The sequence below is a fragment of the Hipposideros armiger genome, unplaced genomic scaffold (assembly GCF_001890085.2).
Source record: "Hipposideros armiger isolate ML-2016 unplaced genomic scaffold, ASM189008v1 scaffold_9, whole genome shotgun sequence".
NCBI classification, from domain to species: Eukaryota; Metazoa; Chordata; class Mammalia; order Chiroptera; family Hipposideridae; genus Hipposideros; species Hipposideros armiger.
Window position 1 is genome coordinate 4029268 of NW_017731359.1, and position 22122 is coordinate 4051389.

General features: G+C 39.3%; 1 protein-coding gene across 1 annotated transcript in view; it reads right to left on the bottom strand.

Annotated features, from left to right (window-relative positions):
• The window catches only part of TANGO6 (transport and golgi organization 6 homolog), a 175971-nt gene that overhangs the window by 56713 nt on the left and 97136 nt on the right, over positions 1–22122 (bottom strand). The window contains exon 15 of the mRNA XM_019653763.1: positions 14567–14707. Within this exon, the coding sequence (XP_019509308.1) occupies positions 14567–14707 (141 nt within the window). The remainder of the gene's footprint in view (positions 1–14566; positions 14708–22122) is intronic.

Genomic DNA, 22122 nt, shown 5'->3' on the forward strand with positions numbered 1-22122 from the left:
GCAGTGTCACTGGCCCTCATATGTGGGATCCGAACCGGGGCCCTCTGGCATCCCAAGCGAGTTCTTAACCATCGCGCCACTCGGCCGGCCCGGGCAGCTCATTTCTTTTATGTGCTGAAAAATATTCTGTTGTTTGGATGCACCACAATCTATTTATCCATTCACCTATGAAGGACATCTTGGTTGCTTTCAAGTTTTGGCAATTATGAACAAAGCTGCTATGAACAATCATGTGCAAGTTTTGGAGCAGATATAAATTTTCAACTCATTTAGGTAAATATTAAGGCACATGATTGCTAGATCATATGGTAAGAGTATATTTAGTTTTATATGAAACTGCCAAACTGGCTACCAAGGTGGCTGTACCATTTTGCATTATCTGGTTCCTATTGTTCATATCTTTAATTTCACGCCCTCTGTGATTTGACCCTTTCTATTTCTGATCACTAGCAGTGTACCCTTTGGTATAGTCACCTGGTATAGCTGATTTAAAAATCTGATCTAGCTATATAATGGAATATTATTTGGTAATAAAAAGGAATGAGGTACTGATACATGCTGCAATATAGATAAACTTTGAGAACATGATACTAAATGAAAAAAGCCAGTCACTAAAAAAAAAAACAACAAAAAAACAAAAACCTACCCACAAAACCAAATGTTGTATAATTTCACTTAATTTCACTTATAGAAAATGTCCACAATAAGTAAATCCTTAGAGACAGAAAGATTAGCGGCTGTCTGACTGGTAATGGGTAGAGGGTTTCTTTTGGGATGATGAAAATGAAAATGTCCTAAAATTGATTATGGTGATGTTTGTACAACCTTGTGAATATACAAAAAACAAAAAAACAACTGAGTTACACATTGTAAATGGGTGAATTGTATGGTAAATGAATTATATTTCAATAAAGCTGGTTTTTTTTTTTTAAAGTAAGTTCTGAAAGTGGGAGGAGTAGGAGGAAGGCTGATGAATCTATTTTACAATGAAGCTGGAAAAAAATAAACTTTTATAAAAACCTTCCCATACGAGAAGAGAAGAAGTATGTGTGTGTAGGTAGAATCTGATATGAAACACACACATCTCCACCTTCCAAAAGCTCAGAGACCAAAGGCTTGGGGACGAATCTCACAGACAATTCACAATGGCTGCTCCCTTCAACATCCGGATTCTTTGGTGACATGCCCACTACAGGAACGGGGTCCTTGACCACCAGTCAAGCAGAACCCAGAGCTTTCCCACTACTCTGTGAATGGCATTGCTTCTGCCAGTTCTTTACTTCCTTATTTGTCAGTAAAACATGGTGCCAAAAAAAATTTCAGTGTTTACTACTTCAAAACTGGTAGTTTAATGGATAACATTAAAAAAAAAACCTTCTAAATTAACTTTCATTGCTTCATTAAAAATACATATATATTGGTGTAATTTAAAGTCTCTTTAAAGAGTCCAGAAAATATTGAAGATTTAGACTCGGAGGTCCTTACACATATAATAGTTAGAGCCATTTCATCTAACATCCCATCTATAGAAATGGATGCACCAAATCACAGTTGACAAACATGAACCTAGGGATAGTTCAGACCTACTGCCAATATTTAAAAACCTTTGTGCTCCAGCCTTTTTATCATGTCCAATCAAATCTTAAAAAAGAGGCTTTTGCTCTTTATTTCATTTCCTCTATGGACCAGATTCAAGCAGAGACGGAGATCTCAATTACAGTGTTAACTCCCCTGTGTAATCTAACCAGTTCAAGTATGCTCTTCCTTTCTCCAAGGCAGTACTTTCTGTACTTTGTTTTTGATATTAGGCATTTTGGGAAGAAAAATGAGCAAACGTACAAAAAGATTAAATGATACAAACACACTTGACTTCACTAAATCAGTTACTGAAAAAAGGGATCCAGAGGAACTATTTTTCCTCCCATCTTGGATTCCCATTTATTTGGGAGCTAAAGTGAATAGGTCCCTAGGGGTGACATCATGGAAAGCCACATGGCCTCACAGAAATATCCCTGCTGAATGAGGAAATAGGAGCCGAAATATAGACCGAACACGGTACTTTTTTGTGTCCTTGTTAACATCTATTCATTTTTCCTGAATTTCAGGGCCTAGAACACTACTTCACTACTTAAAGAAACACAGTAGAAGAATGACTGGTTTCTTGTAATATTTCACAAGTACAACTTATTGTCATGTGTGGACCAGAGTCAACAGAGATTATAATTCCTGTCAAGGTCAGAAGGAAGTGATTAGATTGACATGGCAGATATTGACAGGCAGGATTTCCTCTCCAAAAGCCATTTAGATAATTAAATAATTTAAATGCAATTAATTTTTGATGAAATTCATCATTAAAAAAATGCATAGGTAAATTTTGATCTATTAACAATTACTTTTCAGCCTTGAATTTCCCATGTAACTGGGGAAATCATCTCTTTTCTGATTTCAGTTTCCCTTCTCCCCATAGCCCTTTATGAACAGGGGAGAGATTTTAGTTGATAAATATGTAGCTACAGTACACCCCAGACACGAAATGCTGTGGAATAAAGCAATGCTGTGTGCATTTGTAAGCCTCTGTCTCTGCAAAGCACTTGTGTGACTATTATTTGAGCCTCCCAAGAATTTAAGGTACGTACAAAAAAATGTTATTAGCTCTGTATTATAAATAAGTAAAGTAAAATTTAAAAGAGGCCAATCCCAGGTCACACAGTAACTGTTAAGACAGACCAGGCTTTTGTCTCCCAGGCTGAGGGCTCTTTCTACTGCCATCAGGACACTTACTTGGCTCTCTATTAAAATCAGCAGGAACTTCCGTTCTAAAACAAAGGACATAAACGAAGCCAAATGATTCCCCGGCATCTCTGACATTTCATGGTCCTTGCAATTTCCATCTTTCTCTGTTTACTCTTATAAGGCATGGGTGGAAGAGAAGCCAGTGACATGTCTTAAAACAGTACATAAGCATTAGGGCAGAATGGGAATAAGTTCCTCTGTTCCACAGGCAAAACCCAGAATTGCTACTTAATCTTCTTTTTTAAGGGCTGGAATCCTATGAATTCTAGCCTGAAGAAGAGAACAAAAAAATTCCCCTCTTCTTTACCGTTTTCAAAATGAAAGGAGCTGAACACTTTCGATTTCCTAACAGTAGGAAACGACTGATAAATGGCCTTGTGAAAGCGGCTAAACCCGTACACTTGATGCACATATTAGGTCATTGCAGAGTGTTGGAGCAAAAGCCATCTCCTGGTCTTGATCGGGCTTGCCAGGAAGGCAGGTCACAACAGTCACGGGACAAGAATGCTGGGTAGTCCCTGGAGAGATTTCCCCCTATGGTTTCAAACATCAGGGCCCACTTTTCTCCCTAAGGCTAGTCGTTGATGGCCTGTTTTTGGTTTCACATTCATACTGACCCTGAGCTATGAGTTTCAGGGGCTCTTAGACGTCTCTTTCCTGGTTCTGGTTTCATTATTCCTCATCACACATAAGTAGGGATGATTGAGATGCTAATTGTATATAGGCAGATTCTGATAGGCTTAGACCATGGGAAGATCCCTATGAGACAAGTTATTAAACAAAAAGAAACTTGTTAATGGGACAACCGTTGGTGCAAGTGACATACCAGGTATGTTTTAGACAGCCAGCCAGAGGGACTTTCTTGCCTCCAAATATTTCTTCTATTAGCAAATTGTATTGTCTCAGAGTCTACTTAATCATTAGAATTTTATTTCTTTGGACTAAATAGCCTCCTATTAAAAATGCAAAATCACCCCAAGAAGGGCAGCACAATAGGAGGCTGTCATCCACCCTTTAGTAAATATTAATATACCTGCTTCCTCTTTTTTACAAGCTGGGAAAAGAATTTGAAGGTGCAAAAATCCCAGAAATTTGATTACTTTCTAGTGATGGTCAAGTCTGGGTAAGGAAGAAACTGTAGAGTGAACTTTTAAATGGCAGGAGAGAAGAAAAAAAGAGGTGAGGGGCACTGAAAGGAGAGGTAGGGATCCTACTTTACACTTCAACTTGTAAAAGAATGTTTTTCCGTGTCTTCAACAACAGAGATGTGCAAATAAGAACCACAGATAAATATCTTTTGGACAAAGCAAAACAATGTACAGGAAATGCTTTGTACCAATGGATTTTTGGCAACTCAGTGAACTAAAGTAACACAGAAATAGAAACAGTTTGAAACTGGATGCCAAGACTTCCACAGTTAGGTATTAACTTAGGTTACTCATTCCATCTCTACAGCTCATTGAACTCCAAGATTGGTTTAACCAACGTATAAACTTTCTAATTTACACAAAGTCGCCCTACAAGGAAAATGTGCAATAACTGACTCCACCCTAGTGTGCTACTAACAAGAGAAACAGATTAGTTCTCCTGAACAGTGTGCTTGAGACAGTAATAGGCTTCAGAAACATGGCTGACTTTTCTTGAAGGGTAGAATTCACAAAGTAAAGCCCAGAAATGTGATCACAAGGAAGAAAAGGTTCCAGGTTTAGGGTAAGTTATTTTAAAAGATGAAAGAAGAAAAAAACCCAACTAAATATTTTAAATAAAGGCAACTCTTCACAATTTTGTAATGATGAAAGTATAATATTAAAACCATTCCAGTGGCTTAATTAATTTAATTTGCTACATAAATGTTCAAACTCGTTAAAGCATGCCCAAGAGTTAGTTGGCCTCATAATATTGACAAACACAAATCAAGAAGCCTGTGGCCTGAGAATATAAATCCATGTTTAAGTCATTAACACAATATCCCTCAGGTGTTATGAAATCAATCTCTACTAGATCAGGTACAGCAAAAGGAAAATTGAGGTACAATTTCTTTCTAAAGGAAATATTATATTTCAGTTAGTGGCTGGTTGACTCTCTGGCAAGATTTTAAGTCAAAATGAACAAAAACTCTATTTCAAAACTTGCAAAAAAAAGAGAAAATCAGGTGCTTCCTGGTCCTGTGTCCTTTCGCAAATACATTGAAGAACCCCAATTCAAGCTTTTATTTACTCTAAATTGGAACAGGGGAGTGAAATGAGAATACAAAAGTATGATGAAGAGGCTGAAAATAAAAAGAATAGCAGACTAAAACACTGAAACATTCATTATAATTGTTACCTTTAAAAAAAGGACCCTCTGCTAATGGCATCTTATATCTCCTGAGCTAATGAGTCTTGCAGCTAGTGATTTTCAGAAAAGAAATATCTACTGAAATCTATTTAAAGAGATCTAATTATAAAAGGTAAGATTTCTGCTGCTTAACGTAGGATACAAATCTTGATTTGGGAGGAAAAGGATTTAAGAATGATTTGGAGAGATGAGTGACTTCCAAAGAAACTCCCTAAAAAGCAAGCAATGAGGTGCTGTTGAATAGGAGTCAGCAGACTTTTCTGTAACGAGCCAAACAGTAAATAGTTTTAGCTTTGAGGTCACACAACTTCTGTTGTAACTTTTCAACTTAGCTTAGGGCAAAAGCAGCCACAGACAATATATAAACAAGTAAGAGTGACTGTTTCAATAAAACTTTATGTATGGACACTGAAATTTCCATTTCATATAATTTTCACATGTCACAAAAGATCATTCTTCTTTTGCTCCCCGCACCCTCCAACTATTTAAAAATGTGAAAACCACCCCTTGCTCAGAGGCTGTATAAGAACAGGCGGCAGAAGGGGGGGCAGGGGAAGAACAGGCGGCAGGCTGGGTCATAGCTTGTCAACTACTGCAATTTGCCAACTTAAAAGCCCCTTGATTTTTTTGTTACAGAAATTCATTTCCTGTTGCTACTGCAGTCACCAATGTACATTCTGCCTCTAAGAGTTCATGCTAACATCAGGACGCTGGATTTTCTAATTTCATAATATAATTTGGCTTTACAGTTTCCACATTAACGAAAATGATAAGTTTGGTTAAAACAAACCATTTATTTGTTACAGTTGTGACTAAGGGCACAATCTTTGTAATCCGAAAGATCTGGCTCTCAGTCCCTGATCCAGCAGGCTAGCAATGTGACCCTGGGGAACTCGCTAACTTCTCTGAACCTGTTACTTTTTCTATAAAATGGTATAATACTAAGAAGAATCAACTTGTAGGGCCATTTCAAGGATTATGTGAAAACATGCGTATAAAGTGATTAACAGAGAGTGATCAACTGATTTGTATCCTGGAAAAGGACAAGTGATCACACATGGTACTCATCTGAAGAGCTGCTTACTCGAGGTTGGTTTTTGCCTTGGGGGAATGAAGGTATACGATGTACTCACTCAAAAATAACAAGAAAATAATAACAACCAATATTTATTCACCCCTTACCATAAGAGATGCTGTTCTAAACACTTCACATGTATAATCTTTTTAATTTCATAACAACCCAATCAGGTAGTTATTGTAATTATCCTCATTTTACAGATAAGGAACAGAGAGGTTATGTAATTTGTCCATAGCTATTAAATGTGAGTCAAGCTCAAAATTTAGGAGGTTATGACTCCACAGTCACAGTGCATACCTCTGATAGAGAAAGGCAAAATGTAACTTGTCCATAGCTATTAAATGTGAGTCAAGTTCAAAATTTAGGAGGCTATGACTCCAAGGTCACAGTACATACCTCTAATAAAGAAAGGCAAAATGTATTCCAAGATTATGTCTGTATGTCAATTTCCTTTTTACCTGCCCAGTGACTGCCACTATAGATAATCCCATCTCTCTACTTTGGTATTTGACAACCACACTACAGGAATATAGTGCTAAATATACAAGGTCTGACAATTAAGTTTGCAAACTCATCCTAGAAAAAGTGCTACATATCTCACTGCTGAATATCACTACAGTCACCTTCGAAGTACTCCCCTTGGGAAGCTATGCACCAACGCCAGTGCCTAGTCCACCCTTCAAAGCAATTTTGGAATGCTTTTTCTGGAATGCCCATCAGAGCTGTCATCATATTACCCTTGATGTCCTGAATGTTACCAAAATGTCTTCCTTTCAATATTTCCTCTATCTTCAGGTAAAGAAAGAAGTCATTGGGGGCCAGATCAGGTAAGTAGGGAGGGTGTTCCAATACAGTTATTTGTTTACTGGCTAAAATTTCCCTCACAGACAGTGCCGTGTGAGCCGGTGCATTGCCGTGATACAATAGCCATGAATTGTTGGCGAAAAGCTCAGGTTATTTATTTTTTTTAAAGAAATTTTATTGGGGAACAGTGTGTTCTCCAGGTCCCATCAGCTCCAAGTCAAGTAGCTATCTTCAATCTAGTTGTGGAGGGTGCAGCTTCTTGGCCCATGTGGGACTTGAACCAGCAACCTTGGTGTTATGAGCCTTCACTCTAACCACCTGAGCTAACCAGCTGCCCCAATTTCAGGTTGTTTTCATCTAACTTTTTCATGCAGCCTTTTCAGCACGTCCAAATAATAAACTTGGCTAGCTGTTTGTCCAGTTGGTACAAATTCATAATGAATAATCCCTCTGATAGCAAAAAAGGCTAGCAACATCATCGCAACAAGCTCGCGAACTTAACTGTCAGGCCTCGTATCTATGACACTCAAATATTTGTAAATAATTTAATATATATTGGGTTGTTGGAAAAGTCATGACGCATTTTTGTAACGAAAAACATAGAAAAAATACTCCATGACTTTTCCGACAACCCAATATTATTTCATTTGAGCTTCTCAACAATTCTATTTGAATAACAGTTGCTGGATGGATTATAACTCTATCTCCATCTCTAAATGTAAAAAAAAAATGACAGTCTCTCATTTCTTCCTCTGAATTGTCTATAATATCTACTTTTTCTCACCATTCTCACAGACATCCCTCTAATCAAAGTCTTCATCTCTTTGTGCCTCGGAATACCACAACAGCTTCTTATGTCTCTCTGGCTCCAGGCTCTCCTTTCTTTACCCATCTTTCATGCCTCTGCCAAACACTCCTTTCAGGGGTTTTCACCCTTGGGAAATTACTAGAAATTAGTCCTAGTCACCAATGAGCAGGGTCTGATGGTGAGTGTGTCTTCATCCATCTTCCAAGAGAGAAGTTTGTTCCCAGTGGTAACTATAGCTTTCATTATTGTGTGTGTGGATTAGCACAAACCTGGTCCCTGGCTTTATGCAGGAAGCCTGGTTTGGGTTTAGTTCCTATTTTCCTGAGGAAGTTGAAATTTTACCCACAACTGTCTAGTTTCCCCATTGGCCTGAGGCTTCAGTCCCTAGAGTTACTACATAGAGTTTGAGGTAATAAAAGGTAATATTATATACCTGCTTATTATATACCTGGCACTTTACATTTAATAACTGCTGTAAGCCTCACAAGAGCACTACGAAATAGATATTATTATGATCATTTTACAGACGAGGACACCAAGGTACAGATATGTTAAGTAACTTGCCTATGGTCACACATTCGAGATTCAGAAAGTGGCAGCCTTGGGGTTTGAATGCAGGCAGCCTGACTTCAGAATCCAAGGGTTTGGCAAGAGTTTATACAGAGGGAAGATACAGGAGTAAGGGGTCATCATACAGCACACAATAATTTGGGTATGCTCGTCTAAAAAAAGTTCCCTACCCTAACATCAGAACCATGTTCACCCTGTGGGCAGTGATTTCGTTTTAGCAAAAAATGATCTATCACATTAAAATTATGTCATCAATTTGATTTTCTGTTGGCATTAGAATTTTAAATGTATTTTTAAAGCTGTAAATGAGCTAAAATATATAACTTAATTTTGTTTTTACATATTTACTTAATATTATAATAAATATTATTTTAATGAAAAAAATTAATGTCTGCTCTTCAAAAGACACCATTAAGAAAGACTGGGAGGAAATGTTTGCAATATATATATATATCTGACAAAGGACTTGTATTCACTACATACAAAGAACTCTTCTAACTCAATGAAAAGAAAAATAATCCAATGAAAAAATGAAAAAAAGATCTGAACAGTTAATTCATGAAAGAGATACATGAATAGAAAATAGCACATGAAAAGACTTGTGCTTAAATAATTAAGTCATGAGAGAAATACAAATTTAAACCACAATGAGACAAACTATAGACTCATTCAAATGGCTAAAAGCTAAAAAAATTATTGATACCAAGTGTTGGCTAGAATACAGAGCAATTGGAACTCTCATACATTGCTGGTTGCAATGTAAATTGGTACAACTACATTAGAAAGCAGTTTGGCAGTTTCTTATATATGTTCTATAATGACCCAGCAATTCCACTCCTAGGTATTTACTCAAGAGAAACACACACACACACACACACACACACACACACACATACACACAGTAATCAAACAATACAGTGAATGTTAAAAAAAAATTATTACAGTAAAAGATACATTGTCATTAATCTCCCTCAAAATACTCCCCCTCACTTCCAACATGCTTATCCCATTATTCTTGTCACTTTCTGAAGCAGTTCTGGAAGTCCTCTTTTGTGAGCGTGTTTAGTTGCACTGTCGTGGCTGCTTTGATGTCCTGAAACCTTTTGACTTTGGGGAAGAGCCAGAAGTTGCACAGTGCCAGATCCGGTGAATAAGGTGGATGAGGATACACCGTAATGCTTTTATTTAACAGAAATTGCCGTACCAGAAGTGATGTGTGACACAGAATGTTGACAAGACGGAGGATGAAACCGTTTGCCCATTTCTCAGGCCGTTTTCTACGCACATCATTTCTGAAATGCTCTAATAAGCCCTTGTAATATTCAGAGGTCACTGTAGTGTTCCTGGGTACAAACTCAGCTTGTACAATTCCATCAAGGTCAAAACACACAATTAACATCACCTTGATGTTAGATCTTGATTGACGTGCTTTTTCACACAGGAGTACTGGGTAATTTTCATTGAGAAGTCTGAACCTTGCTCTCAGGATCATAACCATAGGTCCAAGTTTCATCTCCCGTGATGACGAGTCTTAAAAAGCTGGAATCTGAAGTGGCATGATCGTGCAGCTCCAATGAAATTGACAAATGCTGTTGCTTTTGTTCAACAGTCAAAACGCGTGCAACAAATTTCGCGCTCATTCACTTCATATTAAAATCTGTTTTAAAATGCTTTGAACGGAACCATAAGAAATGTTCAGACCCTCAGATATTTTCCCTAATAGTCACTCACCTGTTTGATCGAATAATTTCACTTACTTTTTCAACATTCTCTTGGGTTTTTGGTGTTGAAGGACATCTTGATCTCTCCTTGTCTTCGATTCACAGAGTAGTTGAATAAATGTTGTACATTATGGTATAACCATACTACAAAATATTATGCAGCTGTTTAAAAGCTCCTCCTCTCATCTTAATTTCCAGACCAAGCCAACTGGAACTCACAGTAGTCTGTTAGACAAACCCAATTATTCTGTTTTCCCTTGTTTTCTACAATTGGCTAGAAGAGGGTGGTTGTCAGAACAGAATTTGGGGCTGACTTTGCTCCTCTCTAGACAGATGATAGGTTTTCTAAAATCAGATTACGGGCTTTACACTGGAGCTAGATGGGATCATGGGTTGCTTATCATTTGAACGAACTCTGAGGGGGCAAAGTGATTACTAAACTAAAACATAAAAATGAAGCAGGCGATATGGAAGAAGAGTTGATAAAGCACATTAAATAAGGGTGTTTTACAGGTTGTAAGAGGTAGAAATACAATACACCCTAAAGCCCAGGACCTACCCTTCTTTTGGAATATAGCGTAATTTCACAAAAGGCACCTTCTGTTTTTTATCTTAAAGATTTTATTAGGGAATTGGGGGAGGGGAACAGACAAGTTGCTGTCCTTTTGTTCTTTAGTCTAGTTGTGGAGGATGTTGCTTCACTGGCCCATGTTGGTATTATCATTGTGCTCTTCCCGGATGAAGCAGTTGCTTGCTGGCCATTGGATGGCAGCTCACAGCAGCCCAGTTCCAGGTCGAACTATTATTCACCATCTTAGCTATAGAGGGCGCAGCGTCACTGGCCCTCATTTGGGATTCGAACTGGAGCCCTGCTGCTCAGAGCTGGCGTCCCAAGCCAACTCCTAACCAACGCGCCACTCGGCCGGCCCAAAAAAGGCACCTTCTAAGTAGAAGTATAAGCCGCTTTGCCCCAGCACTCCCAGTTGTCATTCTACCTGCCATTTCATACTCCAACAGAGACCTGGGATTTGGTTCTCTCTCCTCCTTCCTCATTTCAAAAATTAATTCCTGATCTTCCCTACAGAGTTCACTGAAGGTAAACTCTTCAGATGAATCAACATGAATATTAGCTTTCTATTTTTGCTCTCATTTTTTAGAAGTTTCTAATCTAGAGTGAAGGGGAACTTGTTTGAGCTTGCTGATTAGAAGATTATGTTCTGCCTCTAAAAATAAAGTAGTATCTTTGTATATCACAATGACACAACCAGCTCTGAGTCACTCTTCTAGGGCAATCATGGGTTCATTGAGTTATGCGTCCAGCCTTCCATCCATCAGTCCTTCTCTCCCTCCCCACTCTCACCCTTCCCTTCATCTACCCACCCACCCAAAAACATTCTCTGATAGGCTCCTCCATTCATTCTGGGAGCAAAGGTATACATTTTGGAGATGTCTGGTAAGGGTTAGAAATCTATGTGGCATCAGCAGTCTCGTTCATTGCTGACAAGAGTGTACATTTCTGAAGGGCTAAATATCAAGAGCCTTAAAAGCATGCATAGGGGCCGGCCGAGTGGCACGATGGTTAAGAACTGGCTTGGGACGCCAGAGGGCCCCGGTTCGGATCCCACATATGAGGGCCAGTGACACTNCTCAAAGCCATATAAATAAAATTCCATGCCTGGGGCTGGGGGAGAGGATGGGAAAGGTTATATACGTCTAAAGAGTAGTGAAGGGGAAAGAAAAAAAAAAACAAAGGAAGAAAATATGGATTTCAAAATATATCCAGGATGAGAACGCTTCTCACCACCTCGACCTCGGATAATGGTCCATCATCTCTGGCCTGGTTTTATTTTAATGACCTCCTAACTTGCTCTGCTTCTACCCTTTCCCTCATTGCAGCTGGAACTTTCTAATTAAAACATAAGCCAGGCCCCTTATTTGGCCTCTGCCCAAATCCCTCAATGGTTTTTCTTCTCCCCTGAATATGAGCAGCTCCCAATTCCCGCCTCTGCTGCCTCTGACCTCATCTTTTACCATACTCCCCCCTGTCCCGTCTTCCAGCAACTTGGGCGTCCTCACTGCTCCTAAAGTAGACCAAGCTGCTGCAGGCCCTGCATCTTCGCTGCCTCAGCTGCTCCTCCTTCAGGTAACCTCCCGGCTTGCTCCCCAAACCTCATCACATCTCTGTTCACATATCACTTTTATCATATATAAAATGGCAGCCTCAAAAAGCATGCATATACTTTGGCCCAGTAATTTCCCTTGTAAGAACCAATCCTATGAATCAAAGATTCATCAAAGGGAATCTATGTATAAGAATAATCAGTAGCACACTTCTCACAGTACTCATAAAGTTCGTCATAAAGAAAGGAACTGGGAACAACCTAATTAAACAACAGTATCTTTCTAGAAAATAATTAAATAAAAACATGATAAATTTAGGTTATTGATTATAATACAACCAATAAATCTTATATTTTCAAGAAATAGTTAATGACATGGAAAAGTGCTTATAAATAATGTTAAATGAAAAAAGGCAGTATATACATAATCATAATTCTGAGAGAAAAACATCAAAACATAAACAAGGGGTGGTTACTTCTGAATGGTGAGACTATCAGTGATTACTTTAGGTTTTTTAAAATACTTTTTAATATCCTCCAAATTGTTCAAAGTTACCATGTATTACTGATACAACTAGGACGGGAAACGTCTATAAATAGATTTTAAAGTTACATTCTCTCAAAAAAAAATGACATGAGGAAGAAAAAAAAGGAGGAAGGAAAAAAACAAGTTATTAAGTCTGGGATTCAACCTGCAATTCAGGTCAGCTTAGTATTTCCAACTAAATATAAATATTTGTTAAACTGAACTATACCAATGCTAACCTAGGCAAACTTGGCAAGAAGCATTTTATTTGATCCTCTGAATTTTGCTGAAAATTTCTCCTTTGAAAATATGTGAGCTCTAATCCTTGACTGTTGTGTACTGCTGCTGAAATCTATGAATGCCAAACTCCCAGGCTGGTACCCAATTATTAACACATCCAGCCTACCTTTTTACCTTAATTCAGGCCAATGCTGTGAGTTGAAAATCTCTGAAAGCTATCATACAAAAGCCATTTTTCAAAAACTGCCCTGCTGTGCTGTGATAATGACGAGGAGCTGATGTATCCTGTAGCACACTGTCACATTCAGGGTCTTAAGGAGAAAATGGACAGACAAGACTATTTCCTCCGTGTGCCCCCCACAACACCCTCTACTGGCCTCCCCCTCCACAGCAGGTCACCTTATGGAGATGACTTGTATATGAGTTGACTTCTATTAAACTGTAAGCTCCTTTCAGGAAGAGACTGTGGCTTTTTCATGCTCCTACTTCCAGCCCCTGGCACAGAACATGCCATTCAGTCGCTGCTCCAAAAAGGTTTTTGAACTAAACTACATCGATGCCCCCACCCCCAAGATTAAGAAAAAATAAATATATTCAAGACATAAAACACTTGGAGCATTAGGAAGAGCTACCAAATAACTCAGAAGTTTATATGATACAGAACTTGACAAAAGCAGGAAATTAGAATTCAGACAATGTTTGGATATTCCTATGGGCAAAGGTGGGAAGTGTTTTTCCGTCAATGACTTCTGATCCAAGCTCAAGATTCAAATGAGCACCACGTACAAATAAAAAAATCTTTTTTTCCTTAGAATGAGAAATAAATATTAGCAGAGCATATAAAATGCCCCTTAAATATAAGGGATAATTTAAAAATACACTTTAGTTCCTGTTATGGTCCATTCAATGTAAAAGGAAAGACAACAGGGGTAGGGGACATATATAATCCTTTCAAAGGTGGCCACAGGCTCTAACGAGGACACACTCCCACCTTCAGCAGATATTGGAAAAGGCTACCCACTAAAAATCATGCTCCTAAGACTGGTAGAAGACACATCAAATTAGCCATGTGCAGAAGCTTCCACATGCAAAAAGATTTGTAAATACATGACAGAAAGGAATGAATGCGGCTTCAAACTCTCCAGTGAGATGGCAATCTCAACTGTAACTGAGATGTGTCAAGGCCACCGGGACGACTGCAGGCTGAGTGTCACGTAACTCCAGGGCATGCCATTCATCCAATGATGCCTCCTGTAGTTTTCACAGCTGTGAACAACCTGCATAACTGTATGTGGCAGTCCTGGATTTAACTAACACAGCTAAGGGATGTGAAAGCAGAAACAGAATGGCCCAGCTGAGCTCTAGAACAGGACGTGCCAACAGGGGCCCTCGTGACATTCTGAACCAGATCCTTCTTTGTTGTCAGGGGCTGTCCTATGCATTGTAGGACGTTTAGGGGCCTCCCTGCCTTCACCGTGCTGGCACACCAAGCCTCCAGGTATACAGACTTTGGTTCCAAAGCCATAAAGATTCCCCCCTTGTCCAGATGTGCAGAACTAGAAAACTCACCTAATGCCCTGACAACTCGCATCAGGACTTCCCCAACTTTCATTCTGGTCTCCGGAGTGTGCTTGTCTTTACCACAGTCATACTGAGCCAACAGGCCAAGCAGGATTTTCTCAGGGTACGCATCTGAGAGCAGGGCAACCCCTGGCATGGAAAATAAAAAGAAAGAATTCATTACTGGTTAGGGTTGAAAGGCAAATAAACCCAGACAGCCCGTGATGGGATGAACACATAGACATTTAAACCCATCTCTATAATTCTACCAGCAAGGGCTGCCCTAGATTCGGAGTGACAACATAGTGAGTGGAAATTACATGGGTCAGACTCCTGAATTCTTCTAGTCCCAGCCCTTATATGATCTCTAAGATCACTTCCAGCACCAATAGTCCATGATCTATGGATTACAGTCTCTTGAAGCAGAGGCTAGACGATCACACATCATGGTAGGGATTCACACAACAGCAGGAGAAGACTGCATTAAATGCCTTCTAAGATCCTTCCGATTCTGAGACTCTAAGGTTCTGTGACTAGTACTGTCCCTGCCAACACGCCAGCCTGAAGCACAGCACTGATTCCTGTCTCTGCTGTAGTTCTCCATTCCAGCACGAGTTCTCTCTGCAAAACTGTCAATGACGAGAGCAATTTACACAAGGAAAGATCTTCAGAGCATTCTGGGCAGGACATATAGTAGACATATGCTTATGGCTGAGTTCCCTGGTCAGAAATAGAAAAGATTCTGCTCGAGTCCTCCTTCCTAGGCTTTGCCGATTCTTTCTCCCATCATGCCAGTGCCTCCTAAAGGTATAATCTGCAACAGTGTTATCATTATCTGAGACCACCTCCATATCAAGCCAACTTTAGAGGGGTGGCGGGAGGAGGGGAGATGTAACCTAAGACAGGACCAGAAATAAAGCCCATGTTCTCAAAGCCATATAAATAAAATTCCATGCCTGGGGCTGGGGGAGAGGATGGGAAAGGTTATATACGTCTAAAGAGTAGTGAAGGGGAAAGAAAAAAAAAAACAAAGGAAGAAAATATGGATTTCAAAATATATCCAGGATGAGAACGCTTCTCACCACCTCGACCTCGGATAATGGTCCATCATCTCTGGCCTGGTTTTATTTTAATGACCTCCTAACTTGCTCTGCTTCTACCCTTTCCCTCATTGCAGCTGGAACTTTCTAATTAAAACATAAGCCAGGCCCCTTATTTGGCCTCTGCCCAAATCCCTCAATGGTTTTTCTTCTCCCCTGAATATGAGCAGCTCCCAATTCCCGCCTCTGCTGCCTCTGACCTCATCTTTTACCATACTCCCCCCTGTCCCGTCTTCCAGCAACTTGGGCGTCCTCACTGCTCCTAAAGTAGACCAAGCTGCTGCAGGCCCTGCATCTTCGCTGCCTCAGCTGCTCCTCCTTCAGGTAACCTCCCGGCTTGCTCCCCAAACCTCATCACATCTCTGTTCACATATCACTTTTATCATATATAAAATGGCAGCCTCCTTCACCTACTGCTCTTTATCCCTCTCCCTCTGCTTCATTCTTCTTCTCAGAGCTTAATATTACCTAACATGTTATACGTTTGCTTCTTTACTGACTGTTCTCCTCCTTGGAACGTGAACTCGACAAAGTCAAGGACTGTTTTATTCCCTGCTGTAGCTTCATGCCGAGAAGAGTGCCAGCACATAGCAGGGGCTCAGTAACTATTTGTTGAATGAATGAATGAATGAATGAATGAATGAATGGTTCAAAAATACAGTCTTGATATAAATTTCAGGAATTAAAGAAGAGAAGATGGGGAAGGAATCACATAAATGCCTGAGAAATCTATAATTATTTTTCACCTGAGTTTACCCTTCTCCTGTTTAAACTTGACAATCTTGCAGGCAAAGTCTACATACCGTTTTTTCTGTGATAGGCTGTGATTCCATTCTCTTATAAATCAGATCTACACAAAGGCGTCTACCTGCTGAGGCCTACACCTGTGTGCCCATTCTCTTTTCTGCCCTCCCCACTCCTACCTTTTCATTACTTCCGAAAAGCCTGGGAAGTCTCTGCATGTGGCCTTAAGCCACAGCTCCTTTTATGTGGCCTCCAATTTTATACAAACAGGAGCTCTGCTCTTAAGGGAGTTTCAGGCTGTGGCAGGACCTGAATTAGACAGCTTCCCTGCTGGCAAAATGTGACCCTGCATTTGTAGTTAGCTCTATTATGTAAAACAATGGAAAACTTCTTGGAGGTCCAAGGTGGAGTTAGAGACATCCTAGCATAGGAAAACTATCTGTGGCTTAAGAAAAAGATAAATGAATTGTTTGCTAAGGGAAAGAAAGGGAAAAGCTTCCAAGTTTTGAAAGAGCCCCGGAAGGAAAAGTGAATTGGTGGTTGGTAACTGCAATTCTGGTAGACGTTGCATTGCTGATACATTACAAGCCCTCATACATATTATAGATCTGTATCTATCATAACTACTTTCCATCAGAAGTTCCCAACTAAAAAATCAGGTGCGTTTGTTTCCTTTTAGGAATACAGTTATAGCTTTGTAATGGAAATCAGTGGAAAATTGGGATATGCTTCAGAAAACTTTAATCTATATCTAGCTTTTCTAAAACACATCTATTACTAAAATCTCTCCTGTTGTTTATGCCTTTTTTTATTTTATTTATTTATTTATTTATTTATTTTTTATTGGGGAATTGGGGAAGGGGAACATTGTGTTTTTCCAGGACCCAGCTCAGCTCCAAGTCCAGTCAACACTTTCAATCTAGTTGTGTGTGTGTGTGTGTGTGTGGGGGGGGGTCCCGTGCAGGAGTCAAACTGGCAACGTTGTTGTTAGGAGCATGCACTCTCACCAGCTGAGCCATCTTGTCGCCCGTTGGCAGCTCAGCTTGGGCACAGCTCACTGGCCCATGTGGGAATCGAACCAGCGACCCTGTTGCTCAGAGCTCACGCTCTTAACCAACTGCACCACCCGGCCAGCCCCTATGCCTACTTTCTGTCATTAATCTTGAGCAGAGAACAGTTATTTACTTCTCTGAGCATATCATCCCGCTATACATTTCAAAACCGAATGAGCTCCTGATTTCCTCTCTTCCGCAGACAGGCATTTTGGTTGCACACGGCGTCTACTCTCTCCTGGTAACACCACCTGGTGTTCTTTGGGAAATATCCCTTCCCCACGCTCAGGCTATGTGGTTTGAGTGGAGTTAACTTCCCCCTTTCTCTTCCTTCACGTGTGAACTCACATCCCAGGCTGGTCAGTTAGGATACTCCATCCCACTCCCACCACAAGGACTGGCTCAGGAATGGGCAATAAGATTCAATCCTGGAGCCCACACTGGAATTGCTGGGAGATAAGCTCTTTTTTCTTTTCTTTTTTGTTAAAGTTATTAACCTGAAGCTGCTAGTGGCCACATGTGGAGCAAGTCCACCCAAAAATATTGCCAATACAGAAGAGGGTCAAGCCAAGAGAGGGCAGGAGAAAAGGCAGAGACTTGATGGCGTGCTTTCAGCCCCTGGATCCAACTGTACTTCTATCCACCAGAGTCTTTGGATACATAAGCCAATGAACATCCTTTATGCATACGCCATTGGGATGTTTTTCTCAACCAAAGGAATCCTAACACAGCCTTCTTCAGATTTTTTTTTTAATTTCAGGTTTGTTTGTTTTTTAACTTTTCCTATAATGCTAAACTTTTCATTCCACCAGGGAGCTTTAAATTCTCCCAATCTTGCATTAAAAGGTTGCCAATAACAAAGTAGTTTCCTTGCTTCCCACAGTCCCATGTTAGCAATTGTTTATCTTCCTGCCGGCCTGCTCCACAGACTGCTGCCAAATGGCCTTCTGACTGTTTGAATTTTACCTTCTAAAATAGTTGCCACCTATGAGTTTATAAATCCATAGAGGACAAGGTCAGTTCCCTCCTCATTGTTACACCGAACAGTGAAGACAATCACATATGATGGTTAAGACTATGTAACAATGAAAAGGCATGAGTTTTTTTGTGGTGGCTTTCATTTATTTGAAGAGTTTTCTGAATTTTGGCAACTGAGGAAGCATGGCCATAACCGTCATATGACTCTTGGCCCCTCACACTTGATAATTCCTTTGTAATTTGAAAATGAGGTAATCTCTGGGTCAGCACAGACTTCAAGGAAACGTGACACATCAATCTCTTTGGCAAGAAGAAGAAAATGATTGTGTGAGAGATAGCAGCTGCTCCTGCTCTGATCGCAGGAAAATGACTATGCGTTTCAAGACATGATATAACAGATAAAATACATAGCAGGCAAAGGTGAAGCAAACTGGCAAGAGTTCGTGAAGGCATGCTGACCCGTGCTTTGGGGCAAAGCATAGGATATAGGCAAATGAACTTAAAAAACATTAATAAAAGCACTTCATGCAACAAAACAGAGACAGTCAACTTTGTAAAATAACTGTTCTCTTCCTCCCAATGATGTTTATTACAAAGCCAGAAACGTATTCTGATCAAAACAAGGCTGACTTCAAGATGATGCCTCGCATGGTGCTCAGTGGGTTTGCAGGCCTTCAGCAGTGACCGTAGTTTAGGTGTAGCCTCACTTCACATAGTGCACCTGAATTGTCAGAAAGACAGTCGGATTCTAAATGTCTTTGCAGACTGGCTCTATCCCAGGAAACTGCTAAGTCATCCCCACTTCAAAACTAACCTGCCTCATTCCCCTGGGTCGACAGAGCCACCTGCCTCCCCAAAACGCCACATCGACCTGGAAATCACCTATCCAAACCTCTCAGGTATTTCTGTGGAAAAAACTATAAGAAACACACACCTCCACGTACTGTGTGATTCCATTTAGATAAAATGTCCAGAATAGGCAAATATATAGACAGAAAGTAGAGTTAGTGGTTACCTAGGGCTGTGGCAGTTGGGGGAAAATGGGGATGTACTAGTGGATATGGAGTTTCTTTCTGGAATGATAAAAACATTCTAAAATTGATTGTGGTGATGGTTACACACTCTGTGTAAAAACTGCTGAACTGTATATTTTAAGTGGGTGGAATTGTATGGTATGTGAGTTATATGTCAAAAAGTTGTTACAAACAACTATAAGAAAAGACTTCGTATCTACCCTTTTAGGTTTTTAGAATAGAAGAAAAAGGGAGAAAATAATATAGCACATCTTAAATGTAAAGGGAAATTTACTGCCAAGAGCAAAGGATCAGCTTCCTTTTGCATCCAAATCTGTGTGGGTTGCCCCTGCAGGGTGACAGTGGAAAGAGTGAGAAAATGATTTGTTATTTCAATGGGAAAACAAATCAAGCACTTCACATTTCACAGACTCTGTCTTGCATTGGTAAGAAAATTATTACTTTTAAAAATCTAAATTCTGTGGTAAGCCAGAAATTCTACTCTAGGAATTTATCCTAAAAGATATCCTACCACAAGTAGAAGATTACTTATGTACAAAATCATTCACTGTAGCACTCTTTGTAATCAGAAAAACTGAAAACAAATTCAATGTTCATTAATAGAAGCTTGATTAAGTTGTGGTCATTCATACAATGGTATACAATGCATCCATATTAAAAAAAATAAGCTTTTAAAGAACTGATATGGAATAAACTCTATTGTTAAGTGAAAAGCAAAGTACAAAACAATGCCTACAGAATTCAACAATTTGTGTACATGGGAGAAATACACACTCATGAAATAGTTCTGAAAGGATACACAAAAAACTAATGATATTGGTTGTTTCTGGGGTAGGAAATGAGGTGTTCAGAGTTAGATATGAGAGAAGAGACTTCTTATTCTGTATCTTTTTGTACCTTATGAATTTTGAACTGTGAATTTACCTATCCCATATAAATAAATATAAGTTTCTTAAAAATCTGTGATAAGGGGCATGGCCTCTTTAAGAGGTGAAAATGTAAAAAGAATTTGCACTCAAACAGAGCAGAATGACAACAAACATCTGTATTTTCTTCCTCCTGAAATCTCACTAAAGTTAAGGAGTAAAAAAGGTAACCCACAAACAAGGATAAAGAGAATTTGATAGATGTTAAAGCTTAAGTCTGGATAAAGAGAACAAAGGTGGAGCAAAAAGTGACATGTATTTGATAAAGCTGTTGGATTATTTGGAAAACACAGCAATAATTACACAGAAAACTAAGCAAACACATAAATAAGAAAGGAAGGCTGAACTGGGCTCAGCAATAAATAATATCCATGTAGTCAGCAGCAAACAATGCCCAATGTTGTAGCCAAAATTGTGATGGGGGAAAAGGGATATATAGGGAGACATGTGTACGTATGCATGTGCACGTGTGTGCATGTGCTAAATCCTCATCCAAGATACAGAAAATGAGTAGATAATGTCCAAAAATGTTTAAACCAGGAGAGATCTGTATAAGCATTTTTTTAAAAAATGGAGCGGTAACTGCTAGAAGAAACTACTTAGAAGGGGTAGTGGCGGGGAAATGATTATCTCTGGAGACTGGTACTGTGAGGGAGTAAGAAGTAGGGCAAGGGGTAAACTTTTTGACTCTTTACAAACTATGTTCAAAGTACATTTATAAAAATAAGTTCTTTGGAAACACTGAAAAGAAGATAAAAATATGTATTAACCTGTGGAGGAAGCTCTAGTTTGAAAGAACAATGATGGTTAACAGAAGAGTTTTGGCAAGAGGAAATTGCCCTTCTGATTATAAGAAAGATAACTGCCAATCTGTTTGCAGCGCCACTACACAAAGATGAGAAAGGTAAAAACTGAAGAGAAGGAAAATACTACCTTTTAGCAGGGTGCTTCAGTTGTTTCATGTGAGACCTCTCATTGTGATGGAAACTAACAATAACTTCAGCTCCAAGAATCCAGGAAGTTGCAAACTGGGGAAGTTGGTAATTAAATCAAGGAAGTATGGGAGCTCTACTGAATAGCTGGGCTGCCTTTGTAATTAGACTAAATTATAATGTCTGGCATGCCAATTTGATGTTAAGTTTCTTTAAGGCTCCAAAGTTGTACTATGTGTGGACAGGCCCTAACAAAGTTATAAAGATTCAAGATGAGTGAGTTTTACTCAGGCCTGAGGAAAAAACAGGGTTAGACTAATGAGCCATGAAGGCTAACAGCAAAAAATCTGTAAGAGCTGTATCAAGCATCTAACTCTTTACATCAGTATCTAAATCATATATTTGAAGACTAAAATAATGCCAATACATTTGCTTAAATTGTTTTCTAATTCCCAATTTGAAGAGGAAAAAGGAAAAAATGAATGAAGAATCTATATTTACTGACAGTTAACTATACTTGCTGGAAGTCATATGGATCATGGAATATTATTATAACAAATAAAAACAATAAAAAAGACAGTGAAATTCCCTAACATTGGCCTAGTATTTTCAATATGCTAGGCCAAGTCCTAAGCACCTTTACGTGAATTCATCTATTTAATGCTTTCAACGCTCCTTTGAAGTAGGTACTACTATTACTCCTAATTTTACTGAGGAAGAAGTTGAGGAACATGGGAGTGAAAAATATGGCCCAACGTAACACAGCTGCCACATGGCAGAGTAGAACCGCAAACCTGCT